Genomic DNA, 25,928 nt, shown 5'->3' with positions numbered 1-25,928 from the left:
TCCTGATCCTTGGCTAGCTCTTGCAAGGCAGACACCTTACCTCTAGCGCCACCTCGCCGGCCCCAAAAATAACTTTACTCAATATTCATTATCTCTCAAGTAGAAAGACAACTACTGCTACATATCACGAAGGAAAAACATCAGAGAAAATGGTAGTCATGTATGAATATCTGACACATCTATTCTCACACAACTTAAACTTCTCAAAACTGTCACTGCTAGTGTGACACCAAGACTACAATCTATCATTTTATTTATTTTTGGGTCACATCTGGCAGCGCTCAGGGGTTACTCCTGGCTCTAGGCTCAGAAATCACTACTGGCAGGCTCGGGGAACCATATGGGATACCAGAATTCGAACCACTGTCCTTCTGCAAATACCCTATCTCCATGTTATCTCTCCGGCAACTTTTTATTTATTGATTGATTGGTTTTTGGGCCACACCCAGCGGCACTCAGGGGTCACTCCTGGCTCTGCACTCAGAAATCACTTCTGGCAGGCTGGGGGACAATATGGGTAGCAAGAATTGCACCAAGTCACTCCTGGGTCAGTCACTTGCAAGGCAAATGCCCCACCGCTGTGCTATCTCTCTGGGCCTTATTTATTTTCAATTTGTCATTTTAGTTATAAAAAGAACCTAGCAAGAGATTGAGCCAAATTTTAATCAGAGAACTAAATAAGCTAAATGCTGATATTGTATTACAGCTGAAGCTAACTCCCTCTTCAGACAAATATGTATGCCTTACTGGCGAATTTTGTTTCAATTAAAAAATTCCAATAGGAAAAAAAAAAAATTCCAATAGGGACCAGAGAGATCGTGGATAGGTAACTTGTCTTATACACAGAAAGCCAATTTTGATCCCAAGCACCCCATGTGGTCCCCCAGCACCAAAAGGAATGTGCCCTGAGCACAGAGCCAGGAGTTTAAAAAATTTCAATTTAAAAAAAGTTTTATAAAATTACCTGAGAGCCTGATTCATAGATCTGACAATCATATGCCACTGTACTGAATGATGAAATCAAGTAACAAAATATTAATTCTATTTGATGCACTACCCTAGTTCGTCCCAAGGGAAGCTCACTTACAAATATCCTTAGAGCAAGGGTCTCAAATTTGCAGCCCGAGGGCCGTTTGCGGCCCTCCGTACAACATTTTGTGGCCCTGCCCTAGAGGAATCTTTTTTGTTTTGTTTTGTTTTAGTTGTTTGGGTCACACCCCCCAACGTTCAAGGCTTACTACTGACTTTGCACTCAAGGATCACCCCGACTTTGCCTCCTGTGGCCCCCAGGTAAATTGAGTTTGAGACCCCTGCCTTAGAGGGACCAGAGGTCAAGCCTAATAGATACAGGGCATCTATCCAGCACTACCAGGGATAGCCCCAGCCCAAGGATAACCAATTATTGACTCTATAGGAAAAAAAATCTATCATTTTAACTAATATGTCTCCAGGAACATTAAAAGTTACCTACATTCTTTCCTATCACAGATTTCCTACAATAATACTAAATTAAACAAAAGAGCAAAAAATTCAGTTACCTTGAGATAGTGAAGGGCACGTTCTAGTTCATCTTTGGAACAGGAACAGACCAAGTGAGAAAAAATATATTTGAAGTTATTGATTAAAATTTCTCTGTGATTGACATTTAATTGTTTTCCTAAAGTTCGAATGAGAGCAGAAGCTGCAGGGCTTGCTTTGGCAGCAAGGTCAGGAAGTAGAACTTGTAACGTCCTCTGAAGGGGGAAAAAAAACACTACAATTACTAAATGATTATAATTACAAAATAATCACATTTATTCAGACAATATAAAATTCACAGTGTAGAAAAAAATTGAAACCTAAGGACTGGAGAGATAGCACAGTGGTAGAGCATTTGCCTTGCATGCAGTCGACCCAGGATGGACAGTGGTTGGATTCCTGGCATCCCATATGGTCCCCTGAGCCTGCCAGGGGTGATTTCTGAGCGTAGAGCCAGGAGTAACTAACCCCTGAGTGCTGCTGGATGTGAGCCAAAAATCCAAAAAAAAAAAAATCTTTTTCATAAAATAGATACAAAATTCCAAATACATTATGGTTGGTCTTCCACAAACTCATTAGCATCATCTAATTAATGTCAACCAATATCTGAGGCAAGAAATATGTGATAATGAATTAACATTCAGGCTCTCCCCCAAAACATTTATTTACATCTTGTGTTATGCCTTTCAACTTAGTATTAATACTTAAAGACACAATCTTGTAAGGGAGTATTGACAAAGTATTCATAACTATTATGTCAACAGTCATTTCATTTCTTCTAAAGGCTTCCTTGGAGGGGTGGACAGGCTCCAAGAATTGTCCAAGTCGCCCACCTAGTGCTTCTCAATGCAGACAGTGTTTTACTGCTAAGATTTGAGGATATGCTGTTAGGACATTGCAGTGCTGCTTCTGGGTCACCTCTGCAGAGCTTAGGCCTCTGAGAGTATACTGATCAATGCTTAGGGGGCTGTTTAGTGGCGTGGATCCAATGAGGATCAAAACAGGTACAGACTTAACCCCTTACAACCTCTCCAGTCCCAGGGTTATATTTAGTTTTGTTATTTAGAAAAGTGCGGCAATAAACACCTGTGCCTACTGGTTCCTAGTTGAATCACTAAAATGATAGGAATATCTTTTTTTGTGGCTCTTATCACAAGCCTTCCAGGATTTAACCAAGTTATAGGCAATTTGTTAGTTAAAATATAACAGTATTGGTGATAGTCTATTTTAGAGGGAGATTAGACTTTGGCTTACTAGTGAAACTAATCACAGCACTATAGAAAACAAGAGCTCAGTCAACTAATCTAGTCAGCATGAAATAATCAGAAATAGGTTTTCAGGGCAGCTAACCATATGATTCAAATAAACATAAGTAACATCAGATCTAAAGAAATTGTGCAAATTTGGAAATCTAAGGTCTATATACTCAATATACTTGACATATTTTCCTTTAAAAATACAGACTGGAGAGAATAATACTGAGTGAAGTAAGTCAGAGGACAGATACAAATTATCTATCTCACATGTGGGGTAAAAATAAATATAGTACAGGAATAATAAATAACCAAAGGCAACAGAGCCTGAAAACTGGTCTGCAGAACAAAACTGAGCTGAGCAAAACTGGGGAGATGGGGACAGAAAAAAGGAGGGAAAGACACTCTAGGTCTAGCATGTGGAGTTAGACCATTGTATGTGCTATCATTAACAGTACTGTAAATTACTGTGCCTAATAAAGAATTAAAAAAAATTTAGAATGGAAATAAACAGAACATAATAAACTAAAAACTTCATTTTAATCACTATATTTTGCAACTTACAGTGAGGAAGCGATTAAGATCAGGAAAGTCAAAAACATTGGCAATTTCAGACAAGGTATTTAAAGTCATCTCTCTCTGATGAGCCACATCTTGCTTTCGCATTTCAGAATTCTGGCATGGATTTTTAGGCAGTGCTGCCATTTGACTGGAGTGGAGGGATTCTACCAAAAACTAGAGCAAGATAGGGTGTTAGTTTTCATACAGTAAAAACACTTAATTAATATTTAAGTTAAAATAAAAGAAGATAGTATTCTAAAAACAGTAACTCAAGTCCTTTTTATAACAACCTTAAAAGACCAGACTAATCACTAACACAAAACAAGATACTTTAATGTATCCTAACTTAGTATTATTTAGTATAAATACTTAAAGACATAATCTTATAAGGGAGTATCGACAAAGTATTCATAACTATTATGTCAACAGTCATTTCATTTCTTCTAAAGGCTTCCTTGAAGGAGTGGACAGGCTCCAAGAATTGTCCAAGTCACCCACCTAGTGCTTTTCAATGCAGACAGTGTTTTATTGCTAAGGCTTGAGGATATGCAGTTAGGACATAGCAGTGCTGCTATAAATTCAACCTTTTCCAAACAATGTCTTATCCATAATATCAAGTTATAAGAAGGCTAAAAGGAGAAATGTAACAGGAAACAATATAGCTATCTGGCAAAGATACATGTTTGGCACCAGTGCCAGAAGAATGAGAGGAGAAAAGGAGGAAGTGAAGAAAGAAAGGAGAAAGGGAGATATTCTTTTATTTTGGTTTTTGGGTCACACCCGGCGATGCTCAGGGGTTACTCCTGGCTGTCTGCTCAGAAATAGCTCCTGGCAGGCACAGGGGATCATATGGGACACCGGGATTCGAACCAACCACCTTTGGTCCTGGATTGGCTGCTTGCAAGGCAAACACCGCTGTGTTATCTCTCCAGGCTCGGGCCTTTATTCTTTTTTTTTTTTTTGGTTTTTGGGCCACACCCAGCGGTGCTCAGGGGTTACTCCTGGCTGTCTGCTCAGAAATAGCTCCTGGCAGGCACGGGGGACCATATGGGACACCGGGATTCGAACCAACCACCTTTGGTCCTGGATTGGCTGCTTGCAAGGCAAACACCGCTGTGCTATCTCTCCGGGCCCATATTCTTTAATAGAAAAGTATAACATTACAACTCGGGGCCGGAGAGATAGCATGGAGGTAAGGCGTTTGCCTTTTATGCAGGTCATCGGTTCGGGGGCCGGCGAGGTGGTGCTAGAGGTAAGGTGTCTGCCTTGCAAGCTCTAGCCAAGGAAGGACTGTGGTTTGATCCCCCCGCGTCCCATATGGTCCCCTAAGCCAGGGGCAATTTCTGAGCGCTTAGCCAGGAGTAACCCCTGAGCATCAAACGGGTGTGGTCCGAAAAAGCAAAAAAAAAAAAAAGAAAAGAAAAGGTCATCAGTTCAAATCCCAGCGTGCCATATGGTCCCCCGTAACTGCCGAGAGCAATTTCTGAGCATGGAGCCAGGAGTAACCCCTGAGCACTGCTGGGTGTGACCCAAAAACCACTGAAAAAAAAAATCCTCCAAAAAACATTACAACTCATTATTAAAAAATGATTATCTCCCCCATATTTATAATTACATCTTCAAGCTAAAATGGAAGCACGGCTGTATTTAAGATCTTTTGCTCAGAATTTACTTCTTGCAGGGAAAAGGGAACTCTATGGGGTTCTGAGGATCGGACCATTGTACTACCTCTTTAGCCTCCATAAATATCCCTCTGAGGGCCCGAAGAGATAGCACGGCAGCGTTTGCCTTGCAAGCAGCTGATCCAGGACCAAAGATGGTAGGTTCGAATCCCGGTGTCCCATATGGTCCCCCGTGCCTGCCAGGAGCTATTTCTGAGCAGACAGCCAGGAGAAACCCCTGAGCACCGCCGGGTGTGGCCCCAAAACCAAAAAAAAAAAAAAAAAAAATATCCCTCTGAAAGTAAGAAATATATAATATATATGCTGCTTCTTTTTAAACTCCTACAAAGTACTACTATTTCCTACAGTCAAAGTAAAAATTGATTCTCACCTGGCAGATGGGCTTCTTATACTGACTGAAAAAGTTTTGCAACTTAACACTTTTCGCTGCAACCAAAGCTCTAATTTCCGTGTATGCTGCTCCAGAGACAGAGGCTGACTTAGATAATAAACAGTGCAATAAGTGCAAGAGTGCAAAAGGTACCAGATCTCCTTTTGCCGCCCTAAAAAAAAATCTTTTATTAATCTCAGAAACAAAGAAAATCTACAAATAAATGCATGCTGATACATTTCTTTTTTTTATTATTATTACATTTCTAACAACAGGCAAATAAAAGAGAATGACTAGAATACGTAAGTAAATGAATGCACCAAAATACCTTCCAATATCCCCTGTTATAAGAATCAAAGTATCCTTCAACTCATTATTTCTTGAAATCTGAGCATGTGTATACGCCTCCTTCATTCTTAAAACAAAAAGCTGGAACAATAAGATTATGAGTTAAAAAGAAGTTTTTAAAGCTACTATGAAAATGCAAATGTTTAAAAGTAAAAATTAGCAACCTCTTTTATAAATCCATCTTCTGAGTTCAATGATTCCAATATATACTTGATGTTTCCACTAAATGCCACTCTAACATCCTTATCTGGATCTTCCATTAAATTTAATAAAGTTCCAAGAACTGTTTTTACATCTGCTTCTTCATCTCTAAAATCAAGATGCTTACAAAGATGACATAAACTGTCTATGAAAGCTAAAGGGCAAAAAGCACAGAATATCTAGTTCAATATATTAAGTATCAATTACTATAAAAGTATCATTAATAAATAATATACTATAAAGATTCAAACTTTCATTAAATTAACATTTAACATTTAAATTTGTAGAACATAAATAACTGTGGGGTATTAAAGTGAATACTTATAAATCTTAAATAAACTTTATACTTAACATAAGTTATAATTTCCACTTACATAAATTTTAAATTCTTAAGTAGTCATTTAAATTTTGTAGGTAGGTCTCATGCTCCCATTCAAAAGCACAGAACAGGGGCCGAAGTGGTGGCGCAAGTGATAAGGCATCTGTCTTGCCCACGCTAGCCTAGGATGGACCATGGTTCAATCCCCTGGCTTCCCATATGGTCCCCCAAGCCAGGAGCGATTTCTGAGTACATAACCAGGAGTAAACCCTGAGCATCACCAGGTGTGGCCCAAAAACCAAAAAAAAAAAAAAAAAGCACAGAACACTAACGAATTGTAACTGGAGCCAGAGATAACACAGTGGATAGTGAGTCTGCCTAGCAAGTGGGTTACTGACTTCAGTCCTGGCATCTCATCTTGCACCTGAGTCCTACCAGGAGTAATTCCTAACCGCAGAGCCCAGAGTGAGTCCTGAACATCAATGGATCTGAACCAAAATACAAAAATGATTTTTTTTTTTTGGTTTTTGGGTCACACCTGGCAGCGCTCAGGGGTTACTCCTGGCTCTAGGGGACCCTATGGGATGCCGGGTTTCGAACCACCGACCTTCTGCATGCAAGGCAAACACCTTACCTCCATGCTATCTATCCGGCCCCCAAAAATGATTTTTTTTTTTAAATTGTGAACTAACAGAAATCTTAGCCTTACTGTTAACTGCACATTTTAAGATTTAGGGAATCCTAGAAACTATCTAAGATATATTTTTTGAAAACCTAAGAACACACTGAAACTTACTACCTAAGTAAATGGACTAACCAAGTTAATGCTGCCAACCACCAATATATGCCATTACCACTGGGAAATGACCCAGAAGAACTTCTACATATAGTTCTCAGGTAGTCTCTATGTGAAGTTATGAAAGTCTTCGGTAGTGGAACAGGATGTCCCTAATAACACTTAAGAACATAAAGAGTACTGAATCTCACACTGAACAAGCATCATTTATGTAACTTAACACTTTCACATCATAAAAGCAATTAAAAATAAAAAGATTCTCTCATAGTTCTGATTTCTTGTTTCTTTTTGTTTGCTTTTTTGTTTTGAGATTACACTCAGCAGTGCTCAGGGCTTACTCCTGGCTCTATGCTCAGGGATCACTCCTGGTTGGCTTGGGGGACTGACCATATGAGTTGCTGGAATTTAAACCCGGGTCAGAAATATCCAAGACTAGCTCCTTAGCAGTTGTACTATCTTTCAGGCCCTAAAGGTTTTCTTTAATATTATAGCACTATTTTTTAAGCTTGATATATTTAATGACTATTTTTGCATTTAATTTATCATGCAAGTACAATTTTTTAAGGCTTCACAGTTGATTAAGCTTAAAAATATTACAAAATCATAACAAACTACTCACCAAGTTTCACAGGACTAGGTATTTTCTTTTTTAGCAGAAAAAGAAATGGCTTGCAAATTGATGCTTTTAGTTGACAAGATGAACATTCATGTTGAGAAGTGACTTTTAGGCACTTACACAAAAGATCATTATATCCTTGTTCAGAATTAGGTTCTGTTAAAGAACTGGTCAAATAAAACTTTCCATGAAGTATACAGACAAGTTGACCAAGTATAGAAGCAAATTCTTTCTTGACAATGTCAGAATCATCTTTGACTTTATCTCTGGGAAAAAAACAGACAAGTTAAGAAACCTTCTTAATTTTGTATTCCTACTTAAATTGAAGCAAATACTGGTTAGACAAAGCCTAAAAGGAAAAAAATACCAAATCCAAAAGGAACATTTTATGTTAATGATAAATATATTAATATGTGGCTTTTCAACCAAGTTATAATACGAATACATACATCAGAACTTTGGGAATTCTGTTACAAGAATTCTGCTGCTGCAATAAGATAAAAAATCCAAGAACACAACTCGTCCGCATTACTTCATGAGAACTCTGCAAGGCCCAGTGGTAAACTGCTGTTCTCCACTCAAGGAATATTCTTCTTGGAAACAGAGTAAGAAGAAACACACAGTGGGACTGCGCCTGTGGTGCTGGAAGAAATTAACTCTACTAAGCAAGGTTTCTAAGAGTTAGTTTTATGCACATATACATTCATTCTTTGTTGCAAACTAGAGTAACATTATTTATTAAAGGCTTTCCTAAAATAAAGACGTGAAAAAGTGGGGCTAGAATCAAAAAAACAGTGAGTGAGGTATTTATCTTGCAAGAGGCCAACTAGGGTTCAATCCCCAGCATCCCATGATTCCCCAATCACCACTAGGAGTAATTCCTAAATTCGGAACTAGGAGCAAACCCAGAGAACTGCTGGGTGTGGTCCAAAAACCAAAACAAACAATAAAATAAATAAATAAATAAAGCACTTAAAGGGGCCGGAGTGATAACACAGCAGCAGGGTGTTTGCCTTGCATGCAGCCAAATCAGGACAGAGCCGGGTTTGATTTCCGGCATCACTCATATGGTCCCCGGAGCTTGCCAAGAGCGATTTCTGAATGCAGAGCCAAGAGGGAGTAACCCCTGAGCACCCCCCACTGGGCGTGGCCCCCCAAAAACAAACAAGACACTTAAAAAGATCAACGCACAATTATACCAAAGATTCAAGAAACACAAACTGAAATTCACACTCATCTGATTGCCAAGGAAAGTTCTATTTACTTTCTTAATAATTTTTTTTTCTTTAGATGGCAAAAATGGAAAAAAGAATTTTCATACTGAGCTAATGGTAACTTGGCAGAATAATGTTAGAGCAGAGAGAATATAAAAACGTTAAGCATGTTGACTATTTGGGGGTGGGATGGGCCACACCTGGTGGCACTCAGGGTTTACTCCTGGCTGTGCTCAGAAATAGCTCCTGGCAGGTTCGGGGGACCATATGAGATGCCAGGGATCAAACCTGGGTTCATCCTGGGTCAGCTGTGTGCAAGGCAAATGCCATACCGCTATGCTATCTCTCCAGCCTCAGCATGTTACTTTTTTACTTCTTTTTATACTTTGATGTTGTTTTTCGTTTGGGGGCCACTCCCCAGTGTTCAGGGCTTTCTCCTGGTTCTGTGTTCAGGGATCAACCCTGGCAGTGGTGCTTAGGGGACCATATGCAGTGCAGGGGATCGAACCCGGATAGCTCTATGCAAGGTAAGCATTGTACTTCATATACTATACTTCCAGCTCTATTCTTTTTTTTTCCTTAATATTTAAAATGGGTCCAGCAAGACTGGTCAGGGCCCAAGAATGATCCTTAGTACTGCATGGCCTCCCAAGTATCACCAGGTATATAGCCTTAGTGCTCTCACCCCCACCCCCTGCACTGCTAAGCCAGAATAGCACATCAAACTACAGCACTGAACAGTCCAGTATGACTATTCCTGGCCAAGCATCAGAAGTAGTCTTGGGGCCCCCTTAGCAATGCCTAAGAGGAAAAGTAAAATACACTGAAATATTAAAAATGTCAGCCGATCCAGGACCAAAGGTGGTTGGTTCGAATCCCGGTGTCCCATATGGTCCCCCGAGCCTGCCAGGAGCTATTTCTGAGCAGACAGCCAGGAGTAACCCCTGAGCACCGCCAGGTGTGGCCCAAAAACCAAAAAAAAAAAAAAAAAGAAATAAAAAAAGAAATATTAAAAATGTATCTCCTCTTAAAATTAAAAAAAAATAGAAATGACAAAAAGTCCTATATGGAGATAAGTTAAACAAACCACATAGACATATTCTAATGTTGATTCTACTTACAGTAGCTATCTGCAATCCTCTGGCTTAATGTGAGAAGATTAGAAGCAAATGTGGTTGACTTTAATGAAATATCATCAGAATGAGAATAAATCCATGGAAGTGAGAGCATGCCACATAAGTCTTCCAAAATGTGATCTTCGAATGAACTTTTTACTGTAGAAATAGAGCACAGATTATTAGTTGCATGTTTTCCTTAAACATATTTGTCTTTTAAAAAATAGTAGACATTATAAATATCAGAAAGTCATAGACTATTCAACACAAAGGATGATTTTCTGATGTTTGTAATACTGAACAGAAATTAACTGTGACCTTAAAATAATACACATGTGTACATTATTGGGAGTGGCCCACTAATGATTGTCGATGAACAGGGTCAATGGTTCATGCAAGGACTGAAGATGCTATGATGCTAGGGAAACCAGGCAGGTGCTCAGAATATTACCAGTCTGCAACCTGCAATGCTCAGGGCACAGCACAGTGTAGTGTGAGGGAGCAAACGGGGGCCAGAAGCATGCAAAACCCAAACCTGAAGCCCTCTGTACCATCTCCCTGGTCTATGCATCTATACATCTTAAAGATGAAACAAAATATTCTTCATATTTTCAAATAAAATTGTAAACTGTAAATAAGAAATAATGCTCGAATAAGAACAATCAAATCATAATATTACATAACTGATTTGGAACCTAGAAATTACTGACAAGGAGGGGCTAAGGTGCTAACTCAAAGAGCTGGATCACATTTCCTGCATTGGCAAATCCTGAGTTCAGTCTCCAGAACACTTTAAAAGTGACTCCAAGACAAGTCAAAAATGAAATTATTGGCAAGTTTAATAGAACAAATAAAAAATGTCTGAGTATTCTGAACAATGTAAGTAGATTTTAGTTCAAGAAAAAAATTTTCTATACTTATTACTATTTATTATTATCATTATTATTATTTTTGTTTGTTTGTTTTTTGGGCCACACCTGGTGGTTCTCAGGGGCTATTCCTGGCTCTACGCTCAGAAATCACTCCTGCAAAAAAAGCCTATTCAACAAGTGGAGTTGGGACAACTGGTCAACCACATTTAAAAAGGCAAACTCAGACCTCCATTTAACGCCATGCACAAAGGTCAAATCCAAAATGGATTAAAGATCTTGATATCAGACCTGAAACCACAAGGTATATAAAATAACATGTGGGTAAAACACTCCATGACATTGAGACTAAAGGCATCTTCAAGGAGGAAACATCACTCTCCAAACATGTGGAAGTGGAGATAAACAGATGGGACTATATTAAGATGAGAAGCTTCTGCACCTCAAAGGAAATAGTGGCTAGGATACAAATGCCACCTACAGAATGAAAGAAATTATTCACTCAAAACCCATCAGATAAGGAGCTATATATATAGCTCTAAATATACAAAGTACTGACAGAACTTAACAAAAAAAAATCTTGGGGGAGAAGAAACGAATAGACACTTCCTCAAAGAAGAAATATAGATGGCCAAAAGGCACATGAAAAAATGTTCCACATCACTAATTATCAGGGAGATACAAATCAAAACAACAATGAGGTACCATCTCATGCCACAGAGACTGGCACACATCATAAAGAATAAGAACAATCAGTACTGGTGGGGATGTGGAGAGAAAGGAACTCCGATGCACTACTGGTGAGAATGCTTTGTTGTCAGCCTTAATGGAAAACAAGATGGAGATTCCTCAAAAAACTGGAAATTGAGCTCCCATATGATCCAGCTATACCACTCCTAGGGATATACCCTATGAACACAAAAACACATACAAAAATGCCTTCTATACACCTATATTCATTGCAGTACTATTTACAACAACCAAAATCTGGAAACAATCCATATGCCCTTCAACACCTATATTCATTGCAGTACTATTTACAACAACCAAAATCTGGAAACAATCCATATGCCCTTCAACAGATGAATGGCTAAAGAAACTGTGGTGTATATATATATATATATATATATATATATATATATATATACACACACACACACTGAAATACTATACAGCCATCAGGAGAAATGAAGTCATGAAATAAGTCAGAGGGAGAGAGACTCACTCACCTATGGGATTTAAGAAAAATAAAAGACATTGTAATAATACCCAGAAACATAGATATGAGGACTGGAAGGACTGTACCATGATATGAAGCTCATCTCAAAGAAGGGTGAGTGCTGTCAGAGAAATAACTACATTGACAATTATCATGACAATGGTAATGAGTGAGAATGCCTGTTTAAAGTCAGGCAGGGGGTGGTGGAGGAGGGAGCTGGGGGCATTGGTGGTGGGAATATTGCATTGGTGAAGGGAGAGTGTTCTTTTTATGACTAAAACCCAGCTACAAACATTTTTGTAATCATGGTACTTAAATATATTACTTAAAAAAAAAAAAAGAGGGCCTGGAGAGATAGCACAGCGGCGTTTGCCTTGCAAGCAGCCGATCCAGGACCAAAGGTGGTTGGTTCGAATCCCAGTGTCCCATATGGTCCCCTGTGCCTGCCAGGAGCTATTTCTGAGCAGATAGCCAGGAGTAATCCCTGAGCAAAGCCAGGTGTGGTCCAAAAACCAAAAAAAAAAAAAAAAAAAAAAAAGATATTGCGCCTGCCAAGCTCAGGGGACCATATGGGAAGCCAGGAATCGAACCTGGATCATCCAGGGTCGGCCACGTGCAAGGCAAACGTCCCACCACTGTGTTATCACTCTGGCCCCCACTATACCAGCGTTTTTCAACCACTGTGCTGCAGCACACTAGTGTGCCTTGAGATATTGTCTGGTGTGCCGTGGGAAAAATTCCAATTTCATCCGTAACATGTGGCTTCAGCTCACAAATAGACTAATTATTAGATTATTTCATAATAAAGTAATTAAAAAATAATTTCTTTGTGTATATTTGATTCCTAGTCAAGAGAATTACTTTATATCTAGTCAACATAGGCACAGAGCTAATTTTGTGTGTGTGTGTGTGTGGTTTCTGGGTCACACCCAGTGACGTTCAGGAGTTACTCCTGGCTATGCGTTCAGGAATCGCTCCTGGCTTGGGGGACCACATGGGACAACCGGGGATTGAACTGCAGTCTGTCTTAGCACTGGCAAAGCAGACACCTTACCGCTCCACGCCACCACTTTGGCCCCCAGTGTTAAATTTTTTTTAACATTTTCTTTCTTTCTTTTTTTTTTTTTTGTTTTTGGGTTACACCCGGCAGTGCTCAGGGGTTACTCCTGGTTCTATGCTCAGAAATCGCCCCTGGCAGGCACGGGGGACCATATGGGATGCCAGGATTCAAATCACCATCCCTCTGCATGAAAGGCAAACGCCTTACCTCCATGCTAACTCTCTGGCCACTTTTTAACATTTTCTAATGGTGGTGTGCCTTGTGATATTTTTCATGAAAAAAGTGTGCCTTTGCACAAAAAGGTTGAAAAACACTGCTCTACACTACCTTTAAAGATTTTTATAAGCTTTAAAAGTCTTGATTTACTGCTAATTTGTACTTACCTTGAATATAAATCAACGCATCATATATTTTTACCACTTTACCAATGACAGCCTCCAAGTCAGGTTTCTCAACAGTTTCTAGTAAATTCCTACAACTCTTTAACACTTTTGTATAAAAATCCAAAGGCATCCAAGTCATTACTACTGAAGGGGGCTTCTTATAATTCTGTTCAAAGTCCTTGAAATTGTGGCTGTAATAAATATATTTTAAGAAAAAAATTATTTCATTAAAATCAAACCTACTGTATAGCAAAGCAAAATAAAATCTAAGTACAAAAGGGGAAAAATACTTGAGTAGCAATTTAAACCAATTTAAAATAATAAATACCAATAAAACGTCCAATTTAAACCAATTCAAAATAAATATGAAATTTATTATCAATATATCTTTTTGTGTGTGTTTTTTTGAGACTTTACCCAACAGTGCTGTGGGCTTACTCCTGACTCTATAATCAGGGATTACTCCTAGAGCAACTCATGGGACATAGTGTATCAAGACTAGATCAGTTGGGGCCGGAGAGAGAGCACAGCAGTGTTTGCCTTGCAAGCAGCGGATCCAGGACCTAAGGTGGTTGGTTTGAATCCCGGTGTCCTATATGGTCCCCCATGCCTGCCAGGAGCTATTTCTGAGCAGACAGCCAGGAGTAACCCCTGAGCACCACTGGTGTGGCCTAAAAACCAAAAAAAAAAAAAAAAAAAGACTAGATCAGTTGTGTGCAAGGCAAGCCCTTAATCACAGTACAATCTCTAGGGCCGGAGAGAGAGCACAGCAGTGTTTGCCTTGCAAGCAGCCGATCCAGGACCTAAGGTGGTTGGTTTGAATCCCGGCGTCCTATATGGTCCCCCATGCCTGTCAGGAGCTATTTGCTATTTCTGAGCAGAGACAGCCAGGAGTAACCCCTGAGCACCGCCGGTGTGGCCTAAAAACCAAAAAAAAAAAAAAAAAAAAAAAAAAAAAAGACTAGACTAGATCAGTCATGTGCAAGGCAAGCCCTTAGTCACATTACAATCTCTACATTTGCTGTTATAATTATCTTAAATATATTCATATAAGTCTAAATTACTCTTAAGATTTGAGATAATTAAATGGGACATCTCCAGGCTTAAGTGGAAGATAGAGGGGCCGGAGAGATAGCATGGAGGTAAGGCGTTTGCCTTGCATGCAGAAGGACAGTGGTTCAAATCTTGGCATTCCATATGGTCCCCTGAGCCTGCCAGAAGTGATTTCTGAGCATAGAGCCAGGAGTAACCCCTGAGTACTGCTGGGTGTGACCCAAACTCCCCCCTCAAAAAAAAGGAAGATAGGGGCTAGAGAGGTGGTGCTAGAGATAAGTCGTCTGCCTTGCAAGCACTAGCGTAGGATGGACCACGATTCGATCCCCCCGCATCCCATATGGTCCCCCCAAACCAGAGGCAGATTTTTGAGCGCAAAACCAGGAGTAACCCCTGAGTGTCAAATGAGTGTGACCAAAAAAAAAAAAAGTAAGATATGTTTGGATTTATTAACTGTCTTAGTAACCCATGTTTTATAATATGATATGGGCAGATTATATCCTTTATCATAAGATATTCCTCCTTTCACATTATCTCAAAATTAAATTCAACTGAATATAGTATCTCTAACATCAGCTTTGTAATTTTATAGTTAAAAGGATGAATAAGAACATGCTGAAAAATCATTTAAAAATTAAGAAGGGAGGGCCCGGAGAGATAGCATAGCGGCGTTTGCCTTGCAAGCAGCCGATCCAGGACAAAGGTGGTTGGTTCGAATCCCGGTGTCCCATATGGTCCCCCGTGCCTGCCAGGAGCTATTTCTGAGCAGACAGCCAGGAGTAACCCCTGAGCACCGCCGGGTGTGGCCCAAAAACCAAAAAAAAAAAAAAAATTAAGAAGGGAGGGCCAGAGTGATAGCACAGCGGTGGGGCATTTGCCTTATACACAGCTGACCCAGGACGAACCTGGATTTGATCCCCGGTGTCCCATATGTTCCCCTGAGCCCGAAGTGATTTCTGAGAGCATAGCCAATAGAAACCCCTGAGCGTCATCAGGCTTGGCACCAAAACAAAAACAAATTAAGAAGGAGGCTGAGGGCCAGGTAGGTGGCGCTGGAGGTAAGGTGTCTGCCTTGCAAACGCTAGCCAAGGAAGGACCGCGGTTCGATCCCCCGGCGTCCCATATGGTCCCCCCAAGCCAGGGGCGATTTCTGAGCACATAGCCAGGAGTAACCCCTGAGCATCAAACGGGTGTGGCCCAAAAACCAAAAAAAAAAAAAAAAAAAAGAAGGAGGCTGAAAAGATAGCATAGCAGTAGGGCATTTGCCTTGCATGCAGCCAATCCAGGATGGACGGTGGTTCGAATCCTGGCATCCCATATGGTACCCTCTGCCTGCCAGGAGCGTTTTCTGAGCACAGAGCCAGAAGTAAACCCCGAGCACCGCAGGGCGTGACCCAAAAAGAAAACCAAAAATAAATAAATAAATATATATATAAAAATTAAGAAGTAATTTTAGTCTATAAAGTGGCAGTAAAAATAAATCTTCAGGTTTAATATAAAATGTGCTATGTTACTTCCTAATCAGAGAAATTAAGTTCGGGCTTCAAATTAAGAAGTTTCAGTTTCAGGGGCCGGGAAGGTGGCGCTAGAGGTAAGGTGTCTGCCTTGCAAGCGCTAGCATAGGACGGACCTCGGTTCGATCCCCCGGCGTCCCATATGGTCTCCCCAAGCCAGGGGCGATTTCTGAGCGCATAGCCAGGAGTAACCCCTGAGCGTCAAATGGGTATGGCCCAAAAACCAAAAACAAGCAAACAAACAAAAAAAAAAAGAAGTTTCAGTTTCTTGGTGTGTACACTGGATATAATATTTATCTCAAATTGCAAAGATTAAATAAAATACATGTAATAATATAGCACTTAGCATATAATTGAATAAAAATATCGTCAATTTATTTGCATTCTAAATCACAAAAATCAAAGAATAACGAGGCCTCCTAAAACAGCAAATCCCAGTTCATTACAGAAAACCCACCAGAAAATAAAAAGGGTTTACCAGTCCGTGCTTTGATGAGCACAATGAACAGTACACAGAGCAGTCAACTGCAGGACAACAACGAGTGCTTCCAAAGTCTCAAGGAGAGAATTCTTTAGACCACCATAGTCAAGGAATGTCAGAAGAGATTCCACCTTCTGTCTCAGTGCACTCCATAATACACTCTTTTTGTTCATATCCACATAGTTAATTCTGTAATAAATCACAACCAGTTTGTTCATATTTAATGTAAATTTGGCTCAAGTGTGAAAAAATACTTCTTAAAAAGGTAACATGAAATGTTAGGTAGGAAATTTAGCTAACAAAGATTTAAAGCAACTTTCAGACCTGGTTGACATAAGTAAACTTCAGCCACATGACATTAAGTTTGCTGAGATATAGTCTCATAAGATATTTTATATATTAACAATGTAATATTAAAGGCAAGACTAAAAGTAATAGAATGTTCAATACAACAGATAAGAACTATTAACATAATATAAGCATTGTTTTGACAACCTTTAGAAAGACAAATGTTTTGACCAAATATTTTGCCAAATGTTTAAGCCAAAGCACTTAACCAAAGGTAATATTCAAGTGAATGGAGTCTTATTTATTTATTTTTTTTGTTTTTGGGGCCACACCCGTTTGATGCTCAGGGGTTACTCCTGGCTAAGCGCTCAGAAATTGCCCCTGGCTTGGGGGGACCATACGGGATGCCGGGGGATTGAACCGCAGTCCTTCCTTGGCTAGCGCTTGCAAGGCAGACACCTTACCTCTAGCGCCACCTCGCCGGCCCCAAGAATGGAGATTTATTAAGTAACTAAATGTAAGTTTAATACAGATCATACTCTTCAGTCAGTTTTGTAGCTCTTTTGGAAGGGTTTAGAGATGAACTGAGTCGAAGTCTTTTGGGTGATATTTCGTCACTATGACTGCTGAGGTTTTCCTGTTGAATCTGGCTCTGAACCTCCTCAATTATTTCCATACTTTCTATTTTTAATGTTGAATAAAGTGGGTCTAACAAATACTGAGAAAGCAAAAACAAATTAAAAAATAGTTTCGAAGAAAATACATTTATTTTACTATTTGCAAGCTTTCTAATAAGGCAAACTAAATTAAGACCTAAATTAATCTAGATTTCAGTTATATAGACATATTTATAATTCTATATCTTTTCTAATGATTCCAATCATAAAGTTTAAGACAAATTCTTCTTATAACTTTTTTCCTTTCAAAATGCCAAAGAAAGGGCCGGAGAGATAGCATGGATGTAAGGCATTTGCCTTTCATGCAGGAGGTCACCGGTTCGAATCCCGGCGTCCCATATGGTCCCCCATGCCTGCCAGGAGCAATTTCTGAGCCTGGAGCAAAGAATAACCCCTGAGCACTGCCGGGTGTGACCCAAAAACCACAAAAAAAAAAAAAAAAAGCCAAAGAAAAGTGGTTTTTTTTTTTTTTTGGTTTCTGGGCCACACCCGGCGGTGCTCAGGGGTTACTCCTGGCTGTCTGCTCAGAAATAGCTTCTGGCAGGCACGGGGGACCATATGGGACACCGGGATTCGAACCAACCACCTTTGGTCCTGTATCAGCTGCTTACAAGGCAAATGCCGCTGTGCTATCTCTCTGGGCCCAAAGAAAAGTTTTTTAAGGAGGTGTTTATTCCATATCACGAATTCACATGACTTATAATAAATATTTAAGTCACTGCATAAATGGCTATTTGTTTTACTTGCTTCACAGACTTTGGCACGATTTACACTATATATCTAAAGATTTGTTAAAAGCGATTTAATCTAAAAGATATTTTTTGAGTATTGAGCTAGAAAAATAATAGATTAAGGTGCTGACCTCGCACATGGCTGATCCCACTTTGATCCCAGATATCGCAAATCACAAATTCACAGTACTTAACAATAAAAAAATGTTAAGTTATTGCATATTTGACTATTTAACTGTATTATTAATGATAAATTAACTAATTTATTTCTGGAGTCAGAAACTGCCAAGTGTGGCACAAACCCATCTGTCAAAATTCTGAGTGTTAATGTTTTTTTTGTTTGTTTTTGTTTTTTGGGGGCCATACCCGTTTGATGCTCAGGGGTTACTCCTGGCTAAGTGCTCAGAAATTGCCCCTGGCTTGGGGGAACCATATGGGATGCTGGGGGATCGAACTGTGGTCCTTCCTTGGCTAGCGCTCGCAAGGCAGACACCTTACCTCTAGCGCCACCTCACCGACCCCAAGTGTTAATGTTTTTATAATTAACTTGATAAAAGACTTTTAATTAATAATGATCAAACATACCTATATCTCACAAATTCTACTTTAAAACATTATCATCAATTCTATGAACAAATATCTCTGAAAGTACAAATCTATATTAGGGAACAATTATTAAATCACTCTATTCTAACTATACCTCTAACAATAGGAATATTCTATTATCTCATTAGATATTACATATATAAACGTAATAAAATTACAAGCAAATACACACAAAAATGTGGCTTACCTCTACGTCTACCTGAACTCCAAGTACATCCACAAGAGCTCTACAAATATTTCTTATATAGAGCTTCCTAACTTGCAAAGCAGATTCATATCCAGCTGGCACATATTTGAGGAAATATTGCAGTAAGTGACACAAAGCTCCTCTCAGCAAATCAGACTTAAGCTGCGTAAGCACTCCATTTTCAAACATGACACAGAGCTTTTCAAGTAGCATAGTTAAGTAAATGGGTTCAATATTTTTATAAGCTTCTGTTTCAAAGGGAAATAGTCTCTTGATCAACTGTGATAATGGCTCCTCATAGAGCTTCAAATGGTCAGCATCCATTTCCACAAGGTATCTTAATAATTCAAAAAATGAGCTGAAAAAAGTGCTGGCTGGTTGTGCTGGTAGTCCTCCAAGCTGAAAGAGCTCAGTTAAAAGGCTAATTGCTAAGGATTTAATTTTTGGACTACCATACTCTAGCAGGGCACAGCCTATTTGCCAAAGTAAAAGTTCTTGCCTTCTAAAAAACACAAGTGGAACAATACGAATAAGAACTGTTAGCAAAGTGACTTCAATTAATTCTAAATTTTGCATGTTCATAAACTGCAATGGAGCTCGTTGCACACATCCCATGTGTTCATCTAATTGACTTGAAAATCGACCAACCACCACGGGCCATTCCACAACATGTCCCCCTGCATGTCTTTTGTGGATGTAAATCAAGTCTTCAAAGAGATTCAATAATTCCTTTGTCAGTACTCCAAAAATAGTAGGATTCTTGCTTTTAAAAAGAAATAATAATGAGCAAATAACTTCACAGATCTTCTTGTGTAACATATGACAAGTTGATGCAATCCTCAGCAGTCTTGTTATGATCCAATTACTGAACTCTTTAAAATAAATTTAAAAAATTAAAAAATGTCAGAAGTGCTGATTAATCTGCTAAATGCTTAAGATCTGCTTTTGAAACATAAACTTTACTAAAAAAATAGTCTAAGACATTCCTTACACTATGGAAACACAATGAATTATAATTTATGCAAGAATAAATCATTTATTTCCTCATAAATCACATTTCTCTGATTTCATAGCAACAATGAGATATCATAGCCCACAATACATACTTAATATGTAAAAATGTTTCAAAAAGCAATTCTTAATCTTATTAAATGAAGTATACTATATTGTGTAGTTTATTGTATTTCATTTTCTTTACTAATGGAAATAATCTGTTCAGTTTGGGCATTTGTTTTTTTTTGTTGTTGTTGGGGGTAGACACCCCCTACAGTACTCAGGCTTACTCCTGGCTCTGCACTCAGAGATCATTCCTGGACTCAATGAATAATACGAGGTACCAGGGATCAAAACTGAGTCAACCACATTGCAAAGCAAGTACCCTATCCACTGTACAATCTCTTCAGCACTTAAAATCTTGCTTAAAAAGTTATGTAGTAAAAAAATACAATAATGTCTAAGACAAACTAACACAGGGTCAGAGACACAGTACAGCAGGTAGGGTGTTTGCATGGTATGTGGCCCACATGGGTAAGATCCTGGCATACCATATGGTTTCCAGAGAAAGCCAGATGTAATTTCGGAGTGCAGAGCCAGGAGTAAACCCAGAGTGCTACCCTGTTAGCCCCCCCTAAAAAAGAAACAAAACAAAAAAGATTTCTAAAACATTGAAATGACAGAAGAAATGCAGAACACTCTATACTAAGAAATCATAAAAACAGAGCAACTAATAGTCAAAAGTAAGGATCAGAAGACATTTCAAAGGATATACTATCAAACTTGAGTCTTGAGTCAAGGGAAAAAAGTTAAGTATTAGGGGGCCAGAGAGATAGCACAGCGGTAGGGTGTTTGCCTTGCAAGCACCGATCCAGGATGGATGGTGGTTCGAATCTTGGCATCCCATACTGTCCCCCTTGCCTGCCAGGAGTGATTTCTGAGCACAGAGTAGGAGTAACCCCTTAGCACCACTGGGTGTGACCCAAAAACAAACAAAAAGAGTTAAATATTGTGTCAGTGAGATAGTAAAGAGAGTCGAATGCATGTCTTGCACATGGTCAAACCAGATTCAATCCCCATCATCCCATACAGTCCCCCAAGCATCGACAGGAGCAATATTTAAGCAGAGAGCCAGAATTAACCTCGGAGTATTGCAGAGTATGGCCCAAAACAAAAAAATGTTAAATACAGTACTCAGGTGCCGGAGAGATAGCATGGAGGCAGGGCGTTTGCCTAGCATGCTGAAGGATGGTGGTTCGAAACCCAGCATCCCATATGGTCCCCCGAGCCTGCCAGGAGCGATTTCTGAGCGTAGAGCCAGGAGTAACCCCTGAGCGCTGCCGGGTATGACCCAAAAACAAAACAAAACAAACAAACAAACAAAAAAACACAGTACTCAATAGATGAAAAGAGATAATATACTCTATATATCTTTAAAGAAAATCAATAAAAGAATAAAAGAGGGGCCGGGCGGTGGCGCTGGAGGTAAGGTGCCTGCCTTGCCTGCGCTAGCCTAGGACGGACCGAGGTTCGATCCCCCGGCGTCCCATATGGTCCCCCAAGAAGCCAGGAGCAACTTCTGAGCGCATAGCCAGGAGTAACCCCTGAGCGTCACAGGGTGTGGCCCAAAAACCAAAAAAAAAAAAAAAAAAAAAAGAATAAAAGAATAAAGTCTCAAAATAGTTTAGGCTAAAAGTCATATGATCTGTATTCAAAGCTGTGTTTTGTAGCAATTACAAACAATATAGCAGTTGAATAAAAATGGCCATTCTAGGAAAACTTTTTTTGCAAAACAAATATCCAGTGTTAAATCATAGTTTGCCAATCTTCAAGAGATATTATCAAAAACAAAGGAGAAAATAAAAGATTTGTGTTGCTTCAGTTTTGTGTTCATATACCCAATGAATAAAAACGTTGAATGCAAAGAAGTAGTTATTTAACCCCTGAGCGCCCACTGGGTGTGGCCCCCAAACAAAACCAAACCACAAGTGATTATTTCAGTTCCATTTGGGAACCTCACCAAGAGAAGACAAAAAGATTGCATAAAACACAACCATTACCATTGTGCTCCAAGTTTATAGTAAATTTGACCAAGATGTAATATGAGAGCCTGAGTGATAAAACAGTGGTAGGGCATTTGCCTTTCAAGTGGCTGACCCAGGACGAACCAGGGGTTGATCCCCGGCATCCCAAATGGTCCCCTGAGCCTGCCACGAGGGACTTCTGAGTGCTACTGAATGTGGCCCCAAAACAAGTAACAACAATAAAAGATGTAATAATGTATATGTCCTATTTCAGAATTGAGGATTGCAAGTGAATGCATAAATAGCAGAACATACCAATACAATTGTCTTTGGCTTCATTTTGCCTGTAGTTTCCATTCACATTTACAAACATAAGTGGGGAGGACTTCATTATATGCTGGATGAAATCAAGCAGCATCACAGAGGTTGGCTGAGAGTCCGCTTTCTTTACAAGTTCCAATGCAACTAAAATACAAGGCTTATTTTAAAGAGGCCATTACCATAGTACTTTTATTAAGAAAATTAAAATAACTCATAATCTGGTGATAGAGATAAACTAATAATTATTATGTTTATATTAACTAAACTAAGTCAGAGTAGGGAGAAAAGTGAAAGACTAAAGTTGATTGCTAGATGATAAACTGTTGGATAAGCAGAGGGAAATGCTTCATATAAAAGCACAACGGACGGACAAGTATTCAGTGGTTCTTTGCTATTACCAACAGTTCTTATTTTGCTGATTAAAAAGAGGAAGATGGGCCCGGAGAGATAGCACAGCGGCATTTGCCTTGCAAGCAGCCGATCCAGGACCAAAGGTGGTTGGTTCGAATCCTGGTGTCCCATATGGTCCCCTGTGCCTGCCAGGAGCTATTTCTGAGCAGACAGCCAGGAGTAACCCCTGAGCACCACCGGGTGTGACCCAAAACCCAAAAAAAAAAAAAAAAAAAAAAAGAGGAAGATTTAGGGATTAGAGCGGTGGCATGAATTGGTAAGGCATCTGCCTTGCCAGCGCTAGCCTAGGATGGACCTTGGTTCAATCCCCCGGCGTCCCATTTGGTTCCCAAGCCAGGAGCAATTTCTGAGTGTATAGCCAGGAGTAGGCCCTGAGCATCACCAGGTGTGGTCCCAAAACCAAAAACCAAAACCAAAACCAGGATGATTTAAATGGCTATCATAAGACATAAAATCTCTTACAAATTTGGGATAAAATTTCTAGGCTATAAACAAAATGCTACTCTGTATAATTTCTTCTATGTAATTCAAACAAATTACAAATGTGACACTATTGCCAAGTTGGTAGTATTTATTTGTCTTTTAGATAGTCACAAACAGGAAAATTCAAAGACTCATAGTGGAATTTTATTATCTCCCAAAATGCAAGGTTATAAATTTATTTAAAGTCCCTTTTAAATGCATTTGCTGATTCTCAACCACTGGCATAAGTTTAAACAAAAGAAAAGTCCTAAATCATTAAAAACAGCCCAATACATGTTTTTAGTCTAGAAGAATCTTAGTCTTACATGAAGAGCACGTTAAAGAAAACTTAGATAATAGCAAACACTTTAAAAAACTAAGTCAGAAAAAAAAAAAAACTAAGTCAGAAGCAATACTGTAAATAATTTGACAGTAATAACAATCATAGATACCAAACATTTTATTTTAAAGTACATGAAGAAAATATTATTGGAAAATAAAATAATTTATTAAGTTTATATAAGAAATAATTTTCTTACCAACATTTACATCTGTAAGTATTCTGTCAATGAACTGACATAAAATTTGTCTTGGCTTTTGTACCACTGTGTTATATTCCTCTGGACTGGCACTAAAATTCAAATACAAAATTTTTGACTCATAAAATAACTCACATTTTATTTGAATAATAATCTCAAAAGCATTCAGTTTTGTTACCATTCAAAATAATCTATTTAAAAATGGCAGAAAAATCTAAGTTCATATCATCAATTTAAAGGAAAAAACGGGCCGGAGAGATAGCATGAAGGTAAGGCGTTTGCCTTTCATGCAGAAGGTCATTGGTTCGAATCCCAGCATCCCATATGGTCCCCCGATCCTGCCAGGAGCGATTTCTGAGCATGGAGCCTGATGTAACCCCCTGAGCACTGCTAGGTGTGAGACACACACACACACACACACACACACACACAAAAAGGAAAAACAAACATGACACATAATCATTTGAAGTAAAAATGTATGTCCACTTTGGTCCAATAAAGCAGTAACATGTTATTTTAGTTTCTAGTAGTTACAATCACTTTAACAACAAACAATTTAATTACAGCACTTCAAAAAACACTCCATGACACTGAAGCTAAAGGCATCTTCAAAATGAAATACCACTGGGCAAGCAAGTGAAAGCAAAGATAAACAAATGGGTCTTCATCAAACTCAGAAGCTTCAGTCACTCAAAGGAAATAGTGACTAGGATACAAAGGCTACCCACAGAATGGGAGAAACAATTCACCAAATATCAATCAGACAAGAGATTAATATATAAGATATACAGGGCTCTGATTGAACTTTACTAAAAAACAAAAATCTAACCCCATTAAAAAATGGGGAGAAGAAATGAACAGACATTTCCTCAAAAAATAGCTAAGGGCACATGAAAAAAAGTTTAGCACTAATCATCAGGGAGCTGCCAATCAAAACAATGAGATATCATCTAATAACAGAGACTAGTACACATCACACACACACACACACACACACACACACGCAAATCAAAACAATGAGATATCATCTAATAACAGAGACTAGCACATCTCTCTCTCTTCCTTTTTCCTCCTCTCTTTTTCTTTCTTCCTTCCTTTTCTTTCTTCTTCCTTCCTTCCTTCCTTCCTTCCTTTCTTTTTTCTTTTTCTTTCCTTCCTTTCTTTGCTTTATTATTATTATTATTATTGTTGTTGTTGTTGTTGTTGTCTTATTTAAACTCTCCCTGGAAAAGCTTCCAGTTGAAGAAATCTGGTAGCAATTCACTTCCAAGAGGGTGACAACTGCAAAAAGGGGGAAAACCGCAACTACCCTTTTTTCCTACACCAGGCTTCTTTCCGAGGTCCCACCCAGACTGCGCTCAATCAAGAGACCCGGGGGGAAGCCCTTCCCCTGGGCCAACGACGACTGTTGCAAGCCTGATGCTACTGCTCTGCAGGTTCAAGGGTGCTGGAGCCCCAACTCCACTTCTCCCCCCCGCCACCCCCCAGAGAGTCGCCTCGAGGCCTCAAGATGGGGGGTGGGGAGAGAGAGAGAGGCTGCGGCTCCCGGGGAACCTCACCTGCCCAGCTCGCGAAGAGCGGGGATCATGGACGCGAGCTCCAAGCCCGGCTCGCTCATGCTGACACTTGCGCTCCCGCCACTGCGATCTCCGGGAAGCTCAGGCCATCTTGGACCGCGGAAGGCGCAGTCCCTACGGGCTCTCGCGGAGGCCAAACTTCCTCCCGGAAGCTGCGGTCCGCTTCGTTCTCTGGCCCCGCTCTGATCCATCCTTTTAGGACCCTGCGGGAGCCCGGACTACGAAAGGGGCGGGGTGCGCCCCCGCTCGAATTTCCCGGGCTCCCGCATGTGGTTTCCGGACTTCCGGTCTCATCTGCAAGAGTCGGCGCTACCCAGCCTGAGTGCATCTTACTGCCGTTACTGGTTTTTTTTTTCCCTTACATTTTTTAATTTCTTTTTTATTATGAGAAAAAAGATGCAAAGAAAGAGGACAAGGTAAAGTTACAGTGAGAAGACACTCCCCCATAAACAGAATTCTCAGAAGAAATCCCCTTGCTGACACCTTAATTTTGAACTTTCAGCCAAAAAAGATTAAGAAAAATAAAACAGAACCCATGCA

The 25,928-nt window shown here is 39.5% G+C and overlaps 1 protein-coding gene across 1 annotated transcript in view; it reads right to left on the bottom strand.

Moving 5' to 3' along the window:
• Positions 1-25,458, bottom strand: part of ATR (ATR serine/threonine kinase) — a 104,654-nt gene extending 79,196 nt beyond the window's left edge. Inside the window, exons 1-15 of the mRNA XM_049785944.1 lie at positions 25,371-25,458; positions 23,812-23,903; positions 22,394-22,543; positions 19,062-19,933; positions 17,400-17,578; positions 16,570-16,761; positions 13,525-13,715; positions 10,000-10,152; positions 8,114-8,306; positions 7,668-7,930; positions 5,897-6,087; positions 5,713-5,813; positions 5,385-5,556; positions 3,336-3,506; positions 1,539-1,733 (exon numbers count right to left, since the gene is read on the bottom strand). Coding sequence (XP_049641901.1) covers positions 1,539-1,733; positions 3,336-3,506; positions 5,385-5,556; positions 5,713-5,813; positions 5,897-6,087; positions 7,668-7,930; positions 8,114-8,306; positions 10,000-10,152; positions 13,525-13,715; positions 16,570-16,761; positions 17,400-17,578; positions 19,062-19,933; positions 22,394-22,543; positions 23,812-23,903; positions 25,371-25,429 — 3,174 coding nt within the window. The 5' untranslated portion in view covers positions 25,430-25,458. The remainder of the gene's footprint in view (positions 1-1,538; positions 1,734-3,335; positions 3,507-5,384; positions 5,557-5,712; positions 5,814-5,896; positions 6,088-7,667; positions 7,931-8,113; positions 8,307-9,999; positions 10,153-13,524; positions 13,716-16,569; positions 16,762-17,399; positions 17,579-19,061; positions 19,934-22,393; positions 22,544-23,811; positions 23,904-25,370) is intronic.
• Positions 25,459-25,928: the final 470 nt, after the last annotated feature.

The sequence above is a fragment of the Suncus etruscus genome, chromosome 13 (genome assembly GCF_024139225.1).
Source record: "Suncus etruscus isolate mSunEtr1 chromosome 13, mSunEtr1.pri.cur, whole genome shotgun sequence".
Taxonomy (NCBI): Eukaryota; Metazoa; Chordata; class Mammalia; order Eulipotyphla; family Soricidae; genus Suncus; species Suncus etruscus.
This window is presented reverse-complemented; position numbering and strand designations above follow the sequence as displayed.